This window comes from Penaeus japonicus, unplaced genomic scaffold (genome assembly GCF_977035675.1).
Source record: "Penaeus japonicus unplaced genomic scaffold, GWHDUDI00000001_assembly GWHDUDI00000003, whole genome shotgun sequence".
Classification (NCBI taxonomy): domain Eukaryota; kingdom Metazoa; phylum Arthropoda; class Malacostraca; order Decapoda; family Penaeidae; genus Penaeus; species Penaeus japonicus.
Window position 1 is genome coordinate 419,437 of NW_028234405.1, and position 19,386 is coordinate 438,822.

At 40.6% G+C, this 19,386-nt stretch overlaps 2 protein-coding genes across 23 annotated transcripts in view; one reads left to right on the forward strand and one right to left on the reverse strand.

Annotated features, from left to right (window-relative positions):
• Positions 1-2,286: 2,286 nt before the first annotated feature.
• LOC122261338 (uncharacterized) lies at positions 2,287-6,582 on the forward strand. The gene is made up of 4 exons (XM_043028898.2): positions 2,287-2,401; positions 5,195-5,456; positions 5,562-5,640; positions 5,749-6,582. The coding sequence occupies exons 1-4, from the start codon at positions 2,376-2,378 to the stop codon at positions 5,844-5,846; spliced, it is 465 nt and encodes a 154-aa protein (XP_042884832.2). The 5' UTR covers positions 2,287-2,375; the 3' UTR covers positions 5,847-6,582.
• A 1,631-nt stretch (positions 6,583-8,213) lies between these two features.
• LOC122261337 (uncharacterized) overlaps positions 8,214-19,386 on the reverse strand; it is a 27,581-nt gene continuing 16,408 nt past the window's right edge. For all 22 annotated transcript variants that reach the window (XM_086554300.1, XM_086554403.1, XM_086554380.1 and 19 more), the window contains 4 exons: positions 18,633-18,776; positions 11,987-12,230; positions 11,224-11,508; positions 8,214-10,726 (listed from right to left, as the gene is read on the reverse strand). In XM_086554300.1, the coding sequence (XP_086410426.1) occupies positions 10,545-10,726; positions 11,224-11,508; positions 11,987-12,230; positions 18,633-18,776 (855 nt within the window). In that variant the 3' untranslated portion in view covers positions 8,214-10,544. The remainder of the gene's footprint in view (positions 10,727-11,223; positions 11,509-11,986; positions 12,231-18,632; positions 18,777-19,386) is intronic.

Here is a 19,386-nt window from a genome sequence, read left to right on the forward strand (position 1 = left end):
ACACGTTTCTTTGTCTCCTCCGCGCCGCGAGTATTGCCATCGGCTCGGGTCTCCTTAATTTCGCCTAACATCTAAAACGAGGCCTTTTCATCCGATGGCAATTCTGCCGGCATGTCCGTTCAGATAGCAACTGATTTTCCCGTCAGTGCCGATGCTCATATTCTCGAGCTGGCATCTTCCACCAGAGAAATATTAACTAAAGATGACCATACCCGGCGCTTCACACCGAACGCAGAGCAGGAAGCCGAAAGGAAATGCCCTTTTCTCGAACTTATTTTCTCGTGATAACAGATATGAAATGTTTCCTATAATGAAATGTGGTTATCGGAAGCGACTAATATATCAATTTGATATCCATGATAGAAAATCATTTGAAACAATTATATTGGCCTATGAGTTCTAAATGTCACCACTTTCCTTAACCAGTTATTCACAGTTTCAACAATCCGAAAAACTTCATTGATTTGGTAACAAGGTAAGTGCAGCATTCTCGTTCTAAGAGACTAATTTTCATACTGGAGGCAAGGGACTGCGGGCGCCACACACGGCTCCGTCGTGGTACCATGGGAAGCGAGAACCTCACCCAAAAAAATGCGTCTGTACCTGAGAACCATTACAGCATGTAAGGCAGTTGGTCAGCGGCGGCTAAGGAAAAAATCCTTGCTTACGAAACATGCATTGAGGATTCGTCCGATCAGGATCGTCATCATTCCCTCATCATAACGGAGGTGGAGTTTTTTAAAACTGAAAAATATCTTGCATCCTGTACTGAAGTTTAACCGAGAAAGGAAGGAGGAGAGGGAGTGATGGGGCAGGCAGGGAGGAGGAAGGAGGGGGAGGGGAAGGGAGGTAAGAGGGGGGTGAACTCCCATCACTTGGTCCCTCCACCCAAGGTTCCCGCGCTCTCCCGGACACTCACCCTGCGGGGAGGAGGGAGGGGGGGGGAGGAGGAGGGGAAGAGGGCGAAGGGGGAGAAGGGGAGGGAGTGAAGTTGGGGGAGAATAGAGGTTAGGGTGAGATTCAAATTTTGTTTTAGTTTGTCCGTTTATATGTATCTCTCTCTATATATGTATATGTCTGTATCTACGTGTTAATGTATATATATTTTATATATATAATATCTATTTGTTTATACACACGCACATATATATATAAATATATGTATATATAGATAGATATAGATATATGTATGTATATATATGTATATTTATATATATATATATTTATGTATATATATTTATGTGTATATATATACTTATGTATTTATATTTACGTATAAATATTTATGTATATATATATATATATATATGTATATATATATTTATGTATGTATATATATTATATATATTGCAGCGCGTGATCAGCAAGTTTATTTTTATCTTTACTTCCATCGATACTTCATCGGTATACTGTCAGTAACGTTTATTTAATCTAAGTAACTACTTAATCCTTCTTCGATCATTTCCTGAGGGAACAAACTTTTCGAGTACTATAAAATGTATTTCGAACTGGTGGCCTATAAAGTTGCCATATATGACAGGTATATATATTATTTTAATGTCTTACATTCTTGCATTTACAAAAGTTTCAATATTAATCCATTAAAGTAGACGATTGAAAAGCTTGTCATCAGGTTAAAGAAGGTACCTTCGGTGAACGTACCATGCATGATCAATTTCAGGTACCATGCAATTCATGTCACGGTAAGCAACAGGTTAATACAAGAATTTAATTACTCAAAAATTACCGCCTGATATTTAAATTTGGACAAGAGAATTGAGAAGGTACTAGAGGATGAAACATGAATTCAATTATCTCCACAAATATCCTAGGAGATTAACGGAAAGTATGAGAGCAATGGGAAACAGTCTTCATGAAGGATTTTTAGCGACCGCGCGGTAAAGCGGCGGAGCCTCCACGCAGCTGTGTCAGATGGCCCGCGCTTTCAGATAGTTTCATGTGTCAAGTATAATCATTCAGGATATTTAGTATGCATATCTACGTATCATGATTTAACAAGTAGTAAATCATAATATATTAAGATATTTTTTAAAAGTGATTTATACATCCAAAGTCCACATAAAAGAAAAAGCCTCCAAAATAACACCCTTCGTTGCAGAGCTGGCAGCGGCGCAGTGACGTAAAGGCCAAGCTCCTCCCAGTGGGCGGAGTCGGGCCCGTTTCCATGGCGACGATGCGCCTTTGTCCCCGGGCCGCGGTGCATTGTGGGCCCCGCCTTGTGCGCGCGAAAGCCCGCGATCAACGAATCTCAGTCTCTTGCCTCACGAACGCGGAGCGAAGTGGACCTCTTGCTGTTGCGCTCTCGGTTCCATTGTTAGTTTTCTTTGTAATTACCAACCCAAACCAATTTTACAATGGCCGATACTGCTGCTGAGGTTGTGTAAGTATTACAGGCATTAGTGTGGTTCATTTGCTAAAAAAATGTATTTTAGAAAAGTGTTGGAAAAAACCGTGAGTGATTTTTTTTCTTTTCCATTGGAGGAAAATGATGCCGGCTTTGTGTGCATGGAGTGTGCGCGACTGTTAAGGCAAAATTGGCTTAAAATGAGAGAGAAAGAGGTCAATACTCGTGTTGAAAATGTGCTCTTCGTAGAGGAAACCAGGAAGTGTGAATGTGATTTTAGTAAATTTATTGATGAAATGGTTGAAGTGTGGAAAGGAGGTAAGGTCCGGCGTTTTTTTCCGTTTTGTTGGTGTTCCTTTTTTATATATGTATAATTTGGCGGGAATAACTGCCCTCCCCCCACATCCTTTATGGTTTAATGTCCTATTCGATAATTCCCTTTGCAACGTCTGTAGTTTTGTTCCTACACTCACTCCAACCTTATATTGGAATTCAGTCTCGCTCTACCCTTTTTTGTACATACTTTCCTCGCTTCCAAAACCCCAGTCTGACCTTTGACCCCGACAGACCGAACAAAGATGTACCGGGTTGGCGGGTTTTTATTCCCGCTGTACCGGCATTTTTGGAAGCTAAAGTTAACGTCTGTTAAATGTTTCTCTCCCTTGTTCCCACTCCCTCCATTCCCCTCCGTTCCCTTCCTCTCCGTTAATTTTGCTTGTAATATTCCTTCGTTAATGTGCTGTAATGGAAGTACTTTCGCGTCAATAATGTGAAACGTTGGGGACTCCGCTTTGTCTGGTATGTCCGTTTGAAAAGGAGGGGAGGGAAGGGGGGGGGGGAAACGACCGGACCAGTTCGTTAGGACAAGAAAACGTTTTCATGCTACACGCTAATATCTCCGGATAGAGAGTTTCATAGAATTTATGCCGAGCCTTAATGTTTCAGGATTTCCTTTTTTGCGGCGCGAGTACTCTATTGATCAAGTAGCAAGCGGTCGTTGCCGGGTCTTTCCCACCAGTTCCGGTTGAGGGCTTTGGCGACAGGGAATCGGTTTAATTGCACGGCTTCGGACTGCATTTCATAATCCAAGTCTGGAATTTCAGATCAACGTTTCCACGTGGCGACTTGACACCCCCCCCCCCACACACACACCTTCCACACCCCTCCCCCCTTTCCCATCCTCTCCGCCCACTCCAAGGTTACACTTCAGTGATTCAGGTTGTTGCTCTTGTGAAGGATGTCAGGCATTGCAAGAGTTCTTATGTGTTGGGGGCGACAGGCACTTATTTCCACCTTCTAGGCATCTATGTTGGTAATTAAGGCATGGGCTTCTTCTGGCATTTCCTTCGCAATCGCGTGGTCTGGCATGGGCAGACTCCGCGGATTCCCTTAGGTGCTCCCCCTTCCTCCCTCATCTCGGAGGTTTGTCCCCCTCACCATCTCATCTCGAATATCCCCCCACCCCTCCCCTCCCCCACTCACCTTGCCTATTTCGGATCCTATTCCCCTTTCCGCTTGCCTCTTGGATCCGCCTCCCCCACCCCCACATCTCGTAAGCTTCCCCTTAGATGCTCTCGGATGCTGGTCACAGCGTGTCTCAACTTTAAAGGTGTTCTGCGCTTGGTGCGTTGATTGGTGGCCTTTGGGAAGTTCGCTTTAGCTGGATTTTGGGAACGCACTCTTAAGATTTTTTTTTCAATGCTATGCGGAGATTTGTAACCGGATGTTTTAGTGTCTTTAAACTTGAATTGTTCCAAAGTAATGAGCGGATAGTTACTCCGAACCGGAAACAGAAATGGTTTTCGCAATAGAGGGATCTCGTGGATTCACTTCGGCTGCCCGGACGTTGGGCTGTGTAGGAAAGGGCGTGCTTATCCTCATCCATTTCTTAAAGTTGCCGCTGGGAGTAGTCAGTGAGGCTTTATTATGTGTTGCTCCCCCTCCCATGATAATTGAACGAATATTGATCGCGAACGTAGTGTAACCGGCCGGTTTTCGGAGGTTACCCTACCACAAGACACCTGGTGCGCTAAATTGCGCGCTTAAAAGTTGTAAAAAAAAACTTGGCTTATAATGGATGGCTGGATGAAATTGGCACGTGGGCTATTCTTGCAATTAAATTTCATCCAGTTGAATGTTGCGAAATACTAATCTTTTTTTTCTCAAACCTGATGAGTGATTCTCACTGCCCTAATCTATATAGAGAACGTCCCTGTTAAGAAGAACCAAATTCACAGTAACGAATTTAAACTAGTTGAGTGAGCGCAGGATGTTGGTTTCCGGCGCACTAGTTCACAAAAGCGGGGTTTGGTGTAGCGGGGGTGATGTGGGAGAGGGGGGGGGTGAGGGCGGCCTGGGAGCGTGGTCAGGGATGGCGGGAACGGCCGATTAACGCGCTCCAAGTTTTTGGAAATCGACCCGATGAACATGTGATCTCTATATTGAATGGGGATTCGGAGGAATTAAGGGCCTTTTAATTGTGCCAGGGAAAAGATGTTGAGATTGGAAAGGCAAGTTCTATAACTAATTAAACATCCAATTACTACTACGGCCATGACGTCATTACTCCAATAGGCATGTGACCATACCGGTAATGCAGTTGTTCGTGAAAAGAAACGCATGTTTTCCACCTAATATACATTTTAGCAGTTTAATGGGATACCGCATCGAGTGATTGGCGCGGCACTTTGCCCGATGTCAGCGAGCCATCACGTGTATTCTGACAATAAATCGCAAATTGAATCATTGATTATTACAAGGCATTATTTTTTTATCTGCTTAGTCACACTGAGGAGGACTTCCATTAATCCCGTGTCTCCATTACCACAGTGCTACCACCCCTGAGGTCACCAAGGAGGCCACCAAGGAGGCTACGAAGGAGGTCACCAAGGAAGTCCCCGAGACCAAGACCAAGACCGAGGAGGTAGAGAAGACCCCAGCCAAGGAGACCGAGGAAGCCAAGACCGAGGAGAAGGCAACCAATGGCGACAAGACCGAGGAAACCAACGGTGACGCCACCGAGAAAGCTGAGGAGGCCAAGGCTGAGGAGACCGAAGAAGCCAAGGCAGAGGAGACCAATGGCGTAGAGAAGGTGTGGAGATTGTGACGTTTCATTCGTACCGAGTTTGAGATCTTGAGTTGCGAGGTAGAGCTCAGTTAAAAGCCCTTTATCTGAAATCTATATTTTACCCGACAGGAGGCTGAGGAGGAATCCGCCAAGACCAACGGCCACAGCGAAGAGACTGAGACTAATGGCGTTGCTAATGGTGATTCTGGTAAGTAGTTTATTTCTGACTGTAGCTGTATAATCGGAAATGGGCATATCTGAACAGTTTGTTGAAATGTCAGTCCCACACTAACCCCCCCCCCTCTTTGCATTACAGAGAAGCGTGCAGCAGAGGAATCTGAAGCCACCTCACCTACAAAGAAGGCAAAGGTTCAAGAGGAGACCACAGAGGCTGCAGCCGAGACCACTGCTTAAGTCTTGTCTTCCACTCTTGTCCCCCCAAGACCCTCACTCTAGCCTTCTCAAGGAGACCTTTTTTTACTGATACAATCTTGCTGTTCTTTTCTTATTTAATTTGGATGGGCACCTACTGAAGGTTTTGGTAGCCTCAAATTTTTCTACCCGTGTACCTGTCAATTATTATACACTTCCGTGTATTCTTGGTATGAAAGAATGTTTGTAGGGTTCAATTTAATTACACCGTGTACAAATGTACAAACTGGTGTTACGTTCCTTCAGTCGAGTCATGGTGGTTGTAGTAGTTTAAATTTCAGTAGGTTCTTTGAACGCAGGAACAAAGTAACGTGGTCTGTAAGGCAATTTTTAAAAATTTGTACTTTGCAACCATTTTCTGTGAATGGTACTTGTTTTGTTTCAAGTCAGTGTAGTAAAGTTATTTGTACATGTTACTGAATGGATGTTTGAGAGTACTTGCTGTAGGCTGAACTAATATTCCATGCCATGCTAGGGCTAGTGTAGCACCAATTACAAGTCTGCCTTTATTTATTTTCTAAGTCATGTCTGAGTGTTGGAGTGAAAGTTTGCCACTATCCACACCAAGCAGGGAAGGATTGAAGCTTTAGTTTTAGTTCGTGCACAAGTCAACATTCCGTTTCGTTAACATGACTAAGGTTACTGTGTAACCTAATCAGCTGAAGTGAGTGATCTTGAATGGTACGTAGTATTATTTTTCAAATAAACCTTAACAAAACAAGTGTTTGATATTTGAACCTAATCACGCAAGTGTCCAAAATCGAGAACACACAACACCCTTACCTGATTTTTTTGATACGCAAATAATTAACCAGAAGTACGAAACAGGCAGTAAATTACATATATATAAATAGTCTTAGTCCAACAGTTTCAAGTAAATTACATATGATTAATCCTCGCCCTTTATCATGGTAACTTATGTGCGATTAACTAAGCATGCATTAGTCGAGTCGTTAAAGCACGTGCTTGTCAGAAATTACTCGTATGCTAAAGTTAATATATTTTAAATATTTGGTGAATTATTCATAAGGTTCCGTCATTACCAAGCTGCATGTATATGACGATGGCAATAAATTCTTTATGAAATTATAGTTGATTTAGTTTTCTACAAACAAACTTATGGATTTTATATTCCTTCAGACTGTTAGTATTCAAAGGCCGTATTCGGGCGGGCTCTGCGCGACGTGACGTCAGAAACGAAGAAACCGCGTACGAAGATTAGTTCGCGGTTTCTCCATTTGACGTCGCATCGAGCAACGCTCGCCCATCTGGACAGTAACAGATATCGCTCCACGATTAGAATTTGGGACGGAACATCTGCCGCTTTTGATGCTATGTAATTGTTAAAATGCTGCTGTATATCGAATGCTAGTTCTCTTGCATTAACCATCTAAGTATCAATATACAAATCTACGCGTCTGTGTACGACTATTGCATCTGTAGTCATTACAGCGGTTATTTGGTGCGAGCGCAATAGAGGGACACCCTTTGAGCACCGCTACTGCCTGTCCTCCGGTATTCGAAATGCTCCATTCTTAAATACGCAGCTGTATGAGCGTGCGACTTTTTAAATAAACAGCGGGCACAGTGCACGGAGTGCAGGATATTAAAATTGGTGGCGTCACTTGCCCTAAAGTTAATGGAATGGATACCAGAAAGTTTTACTAAACTCAATATTTTCAGAAAATAAACGTCTGCTCGAGTTGATAGCCTATAGAATATATAATTTTTTCATCCCAGTCTTTTATTCGAAATATATTCAGAATACTGTTTTAGACATCAGGTATTTACTGCAAATATACTTGAGATTTTATCGTTTTCATTAACAGGCAGTCTTTAAGAACTTTAAAGGAATCAAGAACTTACATATAGGAGAACCAGTCACTAGTCCAATATTTGGCGACTTTACGTGGGCGAGCTTGTTTTTAGTTTATTGTCGATTGCCTGGTCTCACTATAATTCTTTTAAAAACTGGCGGATATTATGATTTTGAGACTTATAAGTTTTGGCTTTACCGTGAAACAATACTATTGCATAACATGGTGGTATCGGGGTAAAAAAAAGACAAGCCTTTTAGTATGGCAAGAGTCAACTGATAAATTATTTTTTTCAATGAGAAATTCGCACAAGTGAATAATGCCCTGTTAATAATTACCTTGAATTTAGCTTATATATCTATATATAAATATTTCATAATTTATATACAAATATAAATGTATATTTAATTATATATAATGTATAAAAAAAGAACATGTTTAAGTCTATATAATAAAAAAAAATATGCATATATGAATAACATATGTTCTTCACGTTGAGCAAGGCAGACAAATCCATGCATAAATGAAACAATTTCTCATATTTGTATATTTATTCATTTTATAGCATGAGGCCAAGGTGATTATGTAATGCCTAAGATGATCTAGATTCCATGACACATAATGACTGATAGTTTCAATCAGATAATATATCTTCTGCTTCTCCATAACAGCAGCATGATGACAGCATCTCTAACAAAGAACATCCATCTAACCCAAAATGGTTCCCCCAAAAGGTAACAGAAATAAAGCTACGACTCTCATACTGCAGTGTGTGTAAAGTCAACATCATGAACTCCCTTAGTACCTAAACTGGGAGTAATATGCTTGAGCTCTTTGTTATATGCATTAAAGTGGTACTGGGATGGAGATCTCCAACATCCCGCTGAAATAGCAGCGAATCCTTTGAAGGAGGATCAAGTATTAATGGATCATACAATGTTACACACAAATATTTTCAAAGTTTTGATCTGGAGTAAGTGTTTTATCCTTTAAATACGTAGGTCTGGGTTATGGCCTGTGTTTTGTAGTTTCCTCGCAGGCTGGTAAGGATTGAGAGAATGAAAACGCGTCAGCGTGAATGCTGTTACTGTCGCCGGTAATTATCATCGTCATATGGAAAACAACTCCTTCACACATTTAACAGGTAATATATTTCAATAAATCTCGATTATACAAAACCTATGAATGACTATCATTGGGAGGGGGGGAGGGTGGGGACTGGGGGACCATATGTGAAGTGGGGTCAACGAATCATCTTTTTTTCCTCTATGTAAGAAGTGTCAAATATAATATTTCAATAATAAATATCAACAAGACAAAAGTATGGAAGCAGCATTCATAAAACATAAAAGAGTAAAGATATGGCAACAAAAATAAAGCTCAATCATACCTTATAATTGTACATAAAATTTGATTTTGGCATCATTATATTTACAATATAAAATTATAATAGATACAGAATACTCTTTTAAGAGTACAGAATAATGATTCTTGGTTTGGGGGATGTAAGTTTAGATTTAGTTTTAGATAAGAAAAAATAAAAATAATAATGCATCATGAGCAGCCTTTATCTACAGTAATAAAATAAATACTTTAATCCATTTTCCTTTTTTTTCTTTTTTTTTTTTACTTGGTATATTGATTATGATACAAAACATTTACACCAAGAACCCTCGTCAAGGCCTGACACCCTTGTAAGGCTGAATTTGTCCAGTTAAAATGAACAACATTAGTGATAAATACGAAGCAGAATTATTAGCTGTCATGTTCATATTAGTTTTTTTTTCTATAACCGGACAGAGATAAAAAGAGTAAATGGCAATGACATGAATATGGTAGTAATAACAAAGTTATTCAAAATTAGACCAAAATATACAGAAGTAATATACATATAAAACCTTCTTCCCTTTAAAGTTCACCAAAAGTGTCTGCTGAATATGTCGCTTGGCATCACAGAAGAGCACTAAACTATAAAATGCTCTTGTTTGCTATCAAATTGAAGTTATTCCTCTACTAACATGTCCTTTTCCATTATTTAACTATGAAATTCAGGTCTGACTTCAGCATCAACCCAAGCCATCACAATCATAAGAAAAAAAGCGACTACAACCTTGCAAAAGAAAAGAAAACAAATAAAAAATGTAAATGAATAAATAAAACAAAACCACTGCAGAAGCCTCCGACACACAAGGACGAAAATCCATTATTCTGGCTTTCTTTCTTTCAACCAAGACTGAATAAATGTGAGAAAAGCACAGTATAAGAAGTTCCTTACAAATCACATAAACCCCCTGGACTCGAGCTCTTAGTAACCGCCAGATTTTTTTTCTTGAATTGTTATGAATCTCATTTTGATGTAATATCAGTATTGAAAATGACGACAACAGTTTCCCTAACAGTATGAAAAGGTCAATGGCAAAAACAGGGAAAATAAAAATGATATATACATATAAATAAATGGTTAAATAGTTGAAGAAGGACAAGCAACAATACCGATAGTACCAATCATAAAAATAATTACATTTTCAATTTCTGGTATACACTTCAACTGTTTGATTATTCATAGAGTATCAAGCAAGGAAATATGTCTTTTTCTAAATGTGTTTTCTATATCCAATAAAAAGAAAGTGAAGGGGGGAGATATCTACAAGAAATAATTTGCTATCACAAAAGCTCCTCACTGCCCAAGGAGAGCTCACTCTTCTGTACCATATAAGGAAGTGTGAGAACAATTAACAAGGAAAGGAAAGAGTGGGACGCATCCTTTTCAGCAAAAATACTGAAGCATTCTTCCTTCTGTAAAACAAACACTGAGTGACTGTTGGATCTTTAAAACTTTGCTATAATTATAAGTAAGCCACTGCTACTCCAGCAGTGGTAACTCCTCTGCTTGTGTAAGGGTGTGAATATGTGGGTTGTCAGAACGCATAAATATGGTGACACCAGACTGGTAAGCTGCAGGAATGGCAACATGGGAAGTCAAATGGCGACGACCTTGAACCACAGGAGGTGCAGCTTGCTCTTTCAACACACCTACTACTTGTCCTGCAAATAGAATAATCATGATTAATGACTAATATACATAAGATGCACTCTGCTAAGTGCCACCTTTTCAAACCCTATTAATTATTTGGGAGAATTAATCTACAGAGCTTTTTTTGGGTTGTTGAAGCTTGAAACAACCAGCAGGGCGGATCATTTATATGGTATGGCATATTCATGGGAATACTTCAAATTAAAAACTGAGTCTTTAGAAAAGTAATGGCCTATAGAGTAACATGTCTTGGTATAGATTTCTTAATCTTAACTCTAGTTTTACATGTATGCCCCTAAATTTGATACACATTACATTTTCATGATTTAATATGGCCTTACTTCCAGTGGTATCTATTCTTTCTTATAATACTTCCATTTCCCACACCTACTTTCCTACAGAAAGGATGGATGGGAAAAAGAAAAAACAATAACTAACTGAATGTAAAATAAAATAAAAATCATATTCAAGACTCCTTTTTACACAAAGAAAGAAAGACAAAGTTTACCTAGCACATTCATCTCTCTCCATCTCGGGTCCGGCTGTTGCGTCAATCTGATGAGCTTATCTCCCTGGCCCCACCTATTTACAACGTCTGCTCTGCGGACCAACAACACCGAGTCTGTGCAGAGCTGGTCCCCAAGTAGGCAGTCGGAGACGCACTCTAAAGGGTTGGTGAGGTAGATACCCTGAGGACCAACCCCAAATATCATCTGATGGTGCCAGGCATCAGGCACTGTCTGGCCTGGAGCAACACCCACTTGCAAATTTAATGTAGCCAAAGGCACTCCACCTGGAAAAGTCAAAGTCTTTTAGTAACCAAGTATTGACTTCTGTCTCTGAAAAAGTGTTAGAAAGTCTTTAAAATAGAGTTCAACAAAAGAACGTGAAGTAAAGAAATGAAAAAAAGCAACAGATGGACAATCAGTCTGGGTACTTCACAGCCATTTGTATAAACAATATTGCATCTGTATGTGGAAGGGGAGTGAAAAAATTGAACATAATCTCCTGTTGCTTTTAACTATATCCACTTCCATTACTTCACTAAACTTTAAATGGTAATTTTGAATATATAACCAGTCTATTTTTCGTCCATAAGCACAAGTTTTTCTTATGTTATTTCCTCTTTATTTATTTTTGTTTAAGAATTCACAAACAAACATATATATACTTCATTATTAATTTTCCAACCTAACTGTATATAATAAGCAAATGAGCAAATTTCAAGCAAACATCCCCATTCAGAAAATCTCAAACTTAGAACACCTTACCCCTGCTTATCCACTGGGCCAACCACCTAGACAGCTGCACAGCCCTTTTAGGAAACATATGGAAGAACTTGGCCTTCACAGTGCCCTTCGACAGCTTGGTCACACCATCAATGAGATCCCTGTGAGTAGTACCAGCTACAGAGCGGGAGAGCAAGTAGTCTACGACTGGCGCAGTCTCTGCACGCAACCGGGTTTTAATACTCGCCTGCACTTCCTCCACTGTGCAGGGGTAATCTAAGGCAAGCTGTCAAAATAAAATTTCATTAACAATGATCATGGAAGAGAAAAGAAAAAGAAAACTATTTAAGGATTTATTGCCTTACAACCTACAAATCCTCTGCCCTGTCTTTCCCCCCAGATAAGATTGGGGCCTGATTTTTTAAAGCTTAACCCAATCCCAACTGGCCCGGCGAGAACTGGCAACCCACTATGCCGGGCCTATGTAATATCGCCTCGGCGACGTCACACTGGTGTGTCGCCCCGTCATCAGGCATTTTGCCGTGTCACACGGGTGTGACACACCAGCATCATTGGGTTAATAAAGTAAAATTTTGGTCTTCTGTCATTTCACAATCAGGATTTCACATTTAAAAAAATGTTTATTACAACACCAGTATGTCAAATGCACAATGCACAGTGGAGCATCAAACCTGAGAATTTTTTGACTTCACACTTATGTTTGTCTGGTACCGGACTTATGGGAATATGGCAACTGATAGTTATCTGTTATAAAGCAAGTGATTATGCTTTTTTGCGTGTATATAGTGAAAAGACAAAAATAATAAAATTCTAGATTTTGAACTGGGTCTTGCGGGATGGACCAAGGGGAGGAGGAGAGATGGTGGATGTGGTTGAACGAAGAATAGCAGATGGTAAATGGCTTCCTTATTCACAACAAAAAGGGAAGGAAATCAGAAGTCTGTTTTTGACAGTTTGCCTACAATTGTCAGGCATGGAACTCTTTGGAGACCGACTATCACTGGACACGATGCTTGGGGTTACTACACCCTAATACTTTTATATCATCACCATACAGTATGTCCATTAACTTTGTAATTTTGAAGTATGTAATCAGCTTCATTTGCAACCACCACTAGTTTAGAAACTAGGTTTCTTATACATCTAATTGCTGAGGGAAAGCATATCTAACATGGCCTTTTTAAACCTATTTTTGTACCCATACAAGTAATTTTCGCCTTACAGCCGAGTCACCTCACTGGAGTATCAATTTGTAAAAAGTGGTGGGCTGTTTTCCCACCATTTTGGTATAAATGACTATAGCTCTTTCTACCTTACTGGGCTTTAATAAATAAACAATTAAGAATTCATCTTTAATTGTTTTATAAATGCTTTATTTACACATTTTCATATATTTCTTCCTAATTTCTTTCATAAACAAGGAATAAGTTTATCAACATTAATACTCCACTTTTGGAAATTATTAACCCATTCACACCGGGGCTGTTTCAGCTCTAAATGGTCAGAATGCCGGGGTTTTCAAACGCATAAACCTAACGCCTCGGGATTCTCAGGTGCACTAGCTGTGACCCTGGGCTGTTCGCTCGCTCACCCCAAGCGCCGGCCTTGACCAAATATCTCGTCGCCAGCGTCTCACGCAAAAACCACGAAACGTGTCAGCACATGATCCGACGCAAATGGGTTAAGCATGAGACATATTTTTTTTGGTGTGCACATCAAGCTCTTTGAATCATGAAGACCAAACTCGACTCCATTTTTTTTCTCCTGCAGGGTGATTGGTGACAAAAGTCTTTTATATGTAGTACATAAAGGATTCCTTATCTAACACATTTATAAGGGTGTCCTGACACACACTGCATGATACCCATTGTAGAGTGTCTGCTGCTGTTTGTGATGCCCTTACATTATTCTTTTTGTGGTCCTCTCCCCCATTTTCATTCCAAGTACGCAATGTACACATGTCCCTACCAATCTGACCACCATATTATTCCACTCAGATATCCTCCTTTTTATTTTCATTCCAACTTTTTCCACATTCTTGCTCATCTAGCCGTGTCCGTCTCACCACCTTCTTATACTTATATGTACAGGATATGGTAAGCATGTCTTCACAACCATAGACATACTCCTTCTGGGTAGTTTTGGTTGTGTACTCTCCTGTTGGCTTATGACTGTTTCTTTCTACAGTAGAGAGTATTCCTGGCACAATTTGGGATATCAGTTTTCCTCTAAGTGATTTATCTACTTTCCATTGGTATTTTCACATAGAAGTGAAGAATATAGGCAAAGTTCAACAAAATAACAAAAAACATATTGTAACATTTCTTTTTACTAAAATAACTTCTCTGAACATGGAATTTTTTTTTACTTGCCTTTTCATTGTAGACGCTTTCATGAAAACCATAAAACTAGGGTGGGTGAAAAACCTTCTGAGAGGTTCAGTACAGCCCTGGATAGTGAAAAAACACTCCAGAACCCCTACTTCAGCATAAGCAGGATTAGGCAAAAATACATCCCATTGTGAATGGGTTAATGGTAGGACAAAATGCAACTTTTATCTTTTCATTTGTGTATACTTTCATAATCAAATATGTGTTCTCCTCTGTGTCTTCAAGACCTATTCTCTTCTCCATTTTAGGCAGAGACAGTTTATAGTTCCAGGGACCAGCCTATAATTTTAAATATTATGATGTATTAAATTTTGGTAATATCCCCTTTCATTCCATACTTGCGGAAAATTGTGATTATTGTGCCACTATCATTGGTAGACATTCTTTAACTCATTCACGCCGGGGCCGTTCCGGCTTTGTGCAGTCGCAATACCGGGGTTCTCGAACGCATAAGCCTAACGCCTCGGGATTCTCGGACGCACAAGCCGCGAGCCTGGGCTGCCCGCTAACTCTACCCGAGCGCGCAGCTTCCCCTCATAGCTCGTCCCGGGTGTCTGACGCGAAAACCACAATACGTGCTACCACGTCAACCAGTTCCAATGGGTTTAGGTATATACATTACTCTTCATCACTGCCCTTTGCTGTTGACCTATCCTACACAGATGCTCTCCACAAACTTGTTACTCTCATTCTCATAGCTCTGGCCATGAGTCTTCTGTTTGACAGTTGGAAGCTCTCTCCTGGTCCATTCCTTAAACTATTCTGTCCTTCCAATTCTTTCATCACATGAACCACATTCAAGGTTCTCTGCTAGGAGTTAGCATCTTGGTCTAGGGATCTCTCTGTGAGCTGTGCCAACAAACAGCATTGGGCACTTAGGTTTGCCCTGGTGAACTCCAAATATGTGAGAGTAACTGGATTTGCAGTGTTGATACACTTGCCTGTATTTTGCAACTACAATTAAATGGGTCCTTGAGCTGGTTGACTCAGGTCATGCTCCCACTGCTCTCATATGTGGTGCTATTCTTTGATTTCTGCACTCCTCTGGTTGTTCAACTGCTGAAGTCCTTGGGGAGGGCAAGTGCCTGTCTTTGTTCACACATATTTCCTTTTGGTTCTACTATTTGTCTGGCCAACTCGCTGGGTTATAAGGCGCATGGTGGCTGGCGACTGCCTCGGCAGACAAATAGCTGGGGCTAGGCATACATTTTGAGATACCACAGCAAGATGACCAGGCAGAGCCAAAACCGCCCCATCATTTACAGTTTAACCCATTTGCGCTGGTTGACTTGCTATCACGTTCAGTGTTTTTTGGGTTAGACGCCGGAGACGAGATATTTCGTCAAGGCCGGTGTGCGGTTAGTGCTCCCGAGAAGCCTGAGGCGTTGGGCTTATGCGTTCGAATACCCTGGCATTCTGACCATTTAGACCCGAAATGCCCCCTGCATGAATGGGTTTAAGGGGAATAGTGTATTGATTCCTTTCTTTATACTGTTGAATCTATGCCAGTTTCTTTAGGCTTAAGTTTTTAGTTGGCTTTATCCCTTGGATGTGGAGCTAAAAGGAGGGAGGAAGGAGGAGTGGATGGTATTTGAGGGGCTGCCTTGATAGCTTTTTGGAGCATCTCACATGGAGCAATATCCTTTTGACTTTTTAAAACACAATAACTTTACTTCTCTACAGACTTGTGTTTGTCTTTTTGTTCAAGAGTACTTTATTTTCTCAACATTTTTCCTTTTGGTGTCATCATCTTTGTTGGGAGGGATAGCTCAGGCTCCATTAGTCACTGATCCGCCTGGGCCCTCAATGCTCTCTAAGCCAACTGTGGTTCTTGGCCTGACTGTTGCATGCCACAAGTGTACAAGTCTATGCCAGTCACCCATAATCAGTGATCAATAAGAGTGGACTGCTGAAATCTGCCTCACTAAATTAAATGTTTCAGTGACAGTCAGATGACACAGCTCACCTGCGAGTGAGATGTGTGAGGTGACAATGCTCAGGATTCCCATTGATATACTCAGTCATTAACAGTTCCATGGTAGACTGACCTTCCTGCTACTGCAAGGAAGGAGATTGTTGTGCTCAGTGGACCATATGTACGGTTCATAGTAAGCTCCAGAATTCAATACTGTCTTATTTTTTATACTCTCTCATAGGAAGAGGAAAGTGTGGGACCGAAGCTCAAAATGACCACCAGTTTCTTCTGTAGTGATTTCTCATCAAGAGGCGTTATGGCCATGCATCTCTAGATGTTTTCAGCCAGCTATCAATTCTTTAAGGCTATGAAGAGTACAGTCGTATCATCAGTCACGAATCACCTTTAATCCATTTGCGCCAGATGATGTGATATCACACAATGGAAATATTTCACTCCCGCCAGATGACACCCTACCATGTCATGATCTCTTCCCCTAGACGAATGTTTTACATTGTTACGTATGTATACGCTCATTGGAGTTCCATTTGTATAGACACTTTTCTCTCTTTTGACAATAATAACAAATACAAAACCTCCTCTTATCACCCCACTGAATCGGGCAGGTGAAAAGTGATCTGAGAAGCACAGCACAGTATTGCACCAGGAGCAATCTCATGCTTGGTCACTGCACACTTGTCAACTTGCCAGCAGGGGCAGCATTAGGCAAATATACGCCCCAGCACGAATAGGTCAAGGGGTGTCTACATGGCATTCAAGGCATTTAATGAGACACTCAACAGGAGCAATCTGCTCTGTTGGAGGGGGAACTGCTTAATTGTTAGAGGTCATTACCACACAGATCATTTCAGCCATGACATGAGCAATAATCAATCTCCCGCCACACTCAGCTCTTAGTTGGGGTTTCATTAGCTTATATGCATTGTGTAATGGTCATCTAACTCAGTTCAAGTGTCTTTTTCAAAGTTCCTCTTAGCCCCCAAGGCTTGCAAGGGAGTTTATTGGCTCAACTCCATATACCAAGCATGCACTTTATAAGCATGACCATGGCTATCGTGTGGCCACCCTCCAGGTTTGGAGTGTCCTATCAATGTGGTGATGGCAGGCATCGCTATCTATGTATGACCTGTGCATTTGCTACTTCATGTAGCACTCACCTAGAGATTGGCATTACATGCAGAGATGATTCTTCAAAACTCAGATTCAACTTGTTCTGATCTCTTGGGTGCTTCCCCTCTCTACTTCCTTCCATGCTGGAAGAGAGGGGTGGTATGGCCCATCTTTCAGGAGCTACCTTTACTAGTGGAGGTGAAGTTGCAGGCCAGATTTTTCATAACTAACAAGAAGTTCTGAGTTTGGTAATGACTAGACCACCAGCCTGGGACAGTAGTGTGTAGGTACAGCTTTTATGTCATCATGGACACACTGAGAGGTCCCCCCCTTCCCCCCATAATGTTCAGAGTATATGCAGCAATCGAGAAATCAGATTTAATTGACAAAAAATAAAGATTAAACGATTGAAAATACTATCTTTCTGTCTAGAGGATCTGGTGTCTTGAGGTATCCCTCTCCCATTCTATGGAATTTGGTCTTTTAGGTCTGGTGCAATGTGCAAGTTGCATGATGATGACTCAGTTCAGAGTATTAAGTCAAACTGCAGACTGAAGGCTATAGCAATCTCTGCACGAGATCATCTGGACAGAAAAATACTAATTCTAATCCTTCAGATGTCTTATCTACATACACTCTGAAAAAAATCAGGTAATATCTTTTTGTCAATGATAAAATTTTAATTAAAAATGCTGTTTGACACTTACTGACAGACATAAATTACAATTCAGTAAGCAATAAGATACAGCAAATTAGTATTACCATAAAGTTTTTCCTATGCTAAACGGCTTTTGCTCTAGACTTCAGATCACTATATAAAGTGGGATGAATAAAGTTTATTTCCATTAATCTACCCTTAGCATTAACATCCTACTTTTATAATAAAACACATAATAATAACCTAAATTAGCCAGAAATATATTTGTGAAATACAATTAACCCATCCACGACGGGGGAATTCTAGCCTTGAATGTCCCAATGCCGGGGCGTTTGAATTATTAGGCCTAAATCAATTGAATGGCTGGCACAATACTGTGCCGCCCGGCCACTGGGCTTTTGAATGCGCGGTACAGTACTGTACCACCCGTCCAGTGTGGGTTACCTGACAAAATAACAACATTGCACTCAGCTTCTATTGACCTGTCACTTGACGTATCCCTACCTGAAGCAAAAAAAAATAACTGCATAGTTCAGGCCTCAAATCATGGGAAGTCCTACAAGCCATACTAACCAAAACATTGATGATTGCCGTGGCACCACAGGCAGAGGTAGCTATCTGTGTGACCTGCCGCGCTGATGCTTGTAGCTCCGTCCAAATCATGACCTTCTTCACTCTAGGGCAGCTCTCCTCACCTCCTCCCTCACCTTCACTTGCCTGCAGGGAGAGGTTTGGCATTAAAAAGGGGACATAAAGGAAATGGAAGAGAAGAGGAAGAGAAGAGGAAGAGAAGACATGAGAAAAAAAATATAGACATTAAAGGACAGGGTTACCTTCCATGCCAAAAAGGAGAAAAGTAAAATGTGGTCAAGAAGGGGTGAGATGCTGAGAGTGAGAGAAGTTGAAATAGGTTTCATAACAGCAAAACCCCTCCATATCAAACATGATTTCATATCAATTTAGAGGCTGCTAATTGAGGAATCTAACTACCTATTGCTTAGGATTTACAAGTTAATATAGTCAGAGGAATCACAAACTTATCAAAATACGTAGAGTAGGCTGTATTCTTTTCAGGAGTATTGACACTAAAGTCCTTGTCATCATATCTTTATCACATGAAGTGGCATGGCATATATATATATTTTTTCTTATTGTCAAATTTGTCATGAGTGGCAAGAAATAGAAATGTTTCTTTATTCTTTATTCTTTATCAGGGCCCCTTAATTCTTAATCCAGCACTGCATACAAAGTGTCACCAAATAAAGCTATTACTGTCTAGCAAGTTTCTAACAGCTACACCTACTATGCCATGCCCATAACCCTGTTA

Excerpts from the sequence above, each read along its gene's own strand:
- LOC122261338 (XM_043028898.2), top strand. The coding sequence starts at position 2,376 with ATGGCCGATACTGCTGCTGAGGTTGT. Across the intron at positions 2,402-5,194 it reads GATACTGCTGCTGAGGTTGT|TGCTACCACCCCTGAGGTCA; the intron begins GTAAGTATTACA and ends CCATTACCACAG. Across the intron at positions 5,641-5,748 it reads CGTTGCTAATGGTGATTCTG|AGAAGCGTGCAGCAGAGGAA; the intron begins GTAAGTAGTTTA and ends TTTGCATTACAG.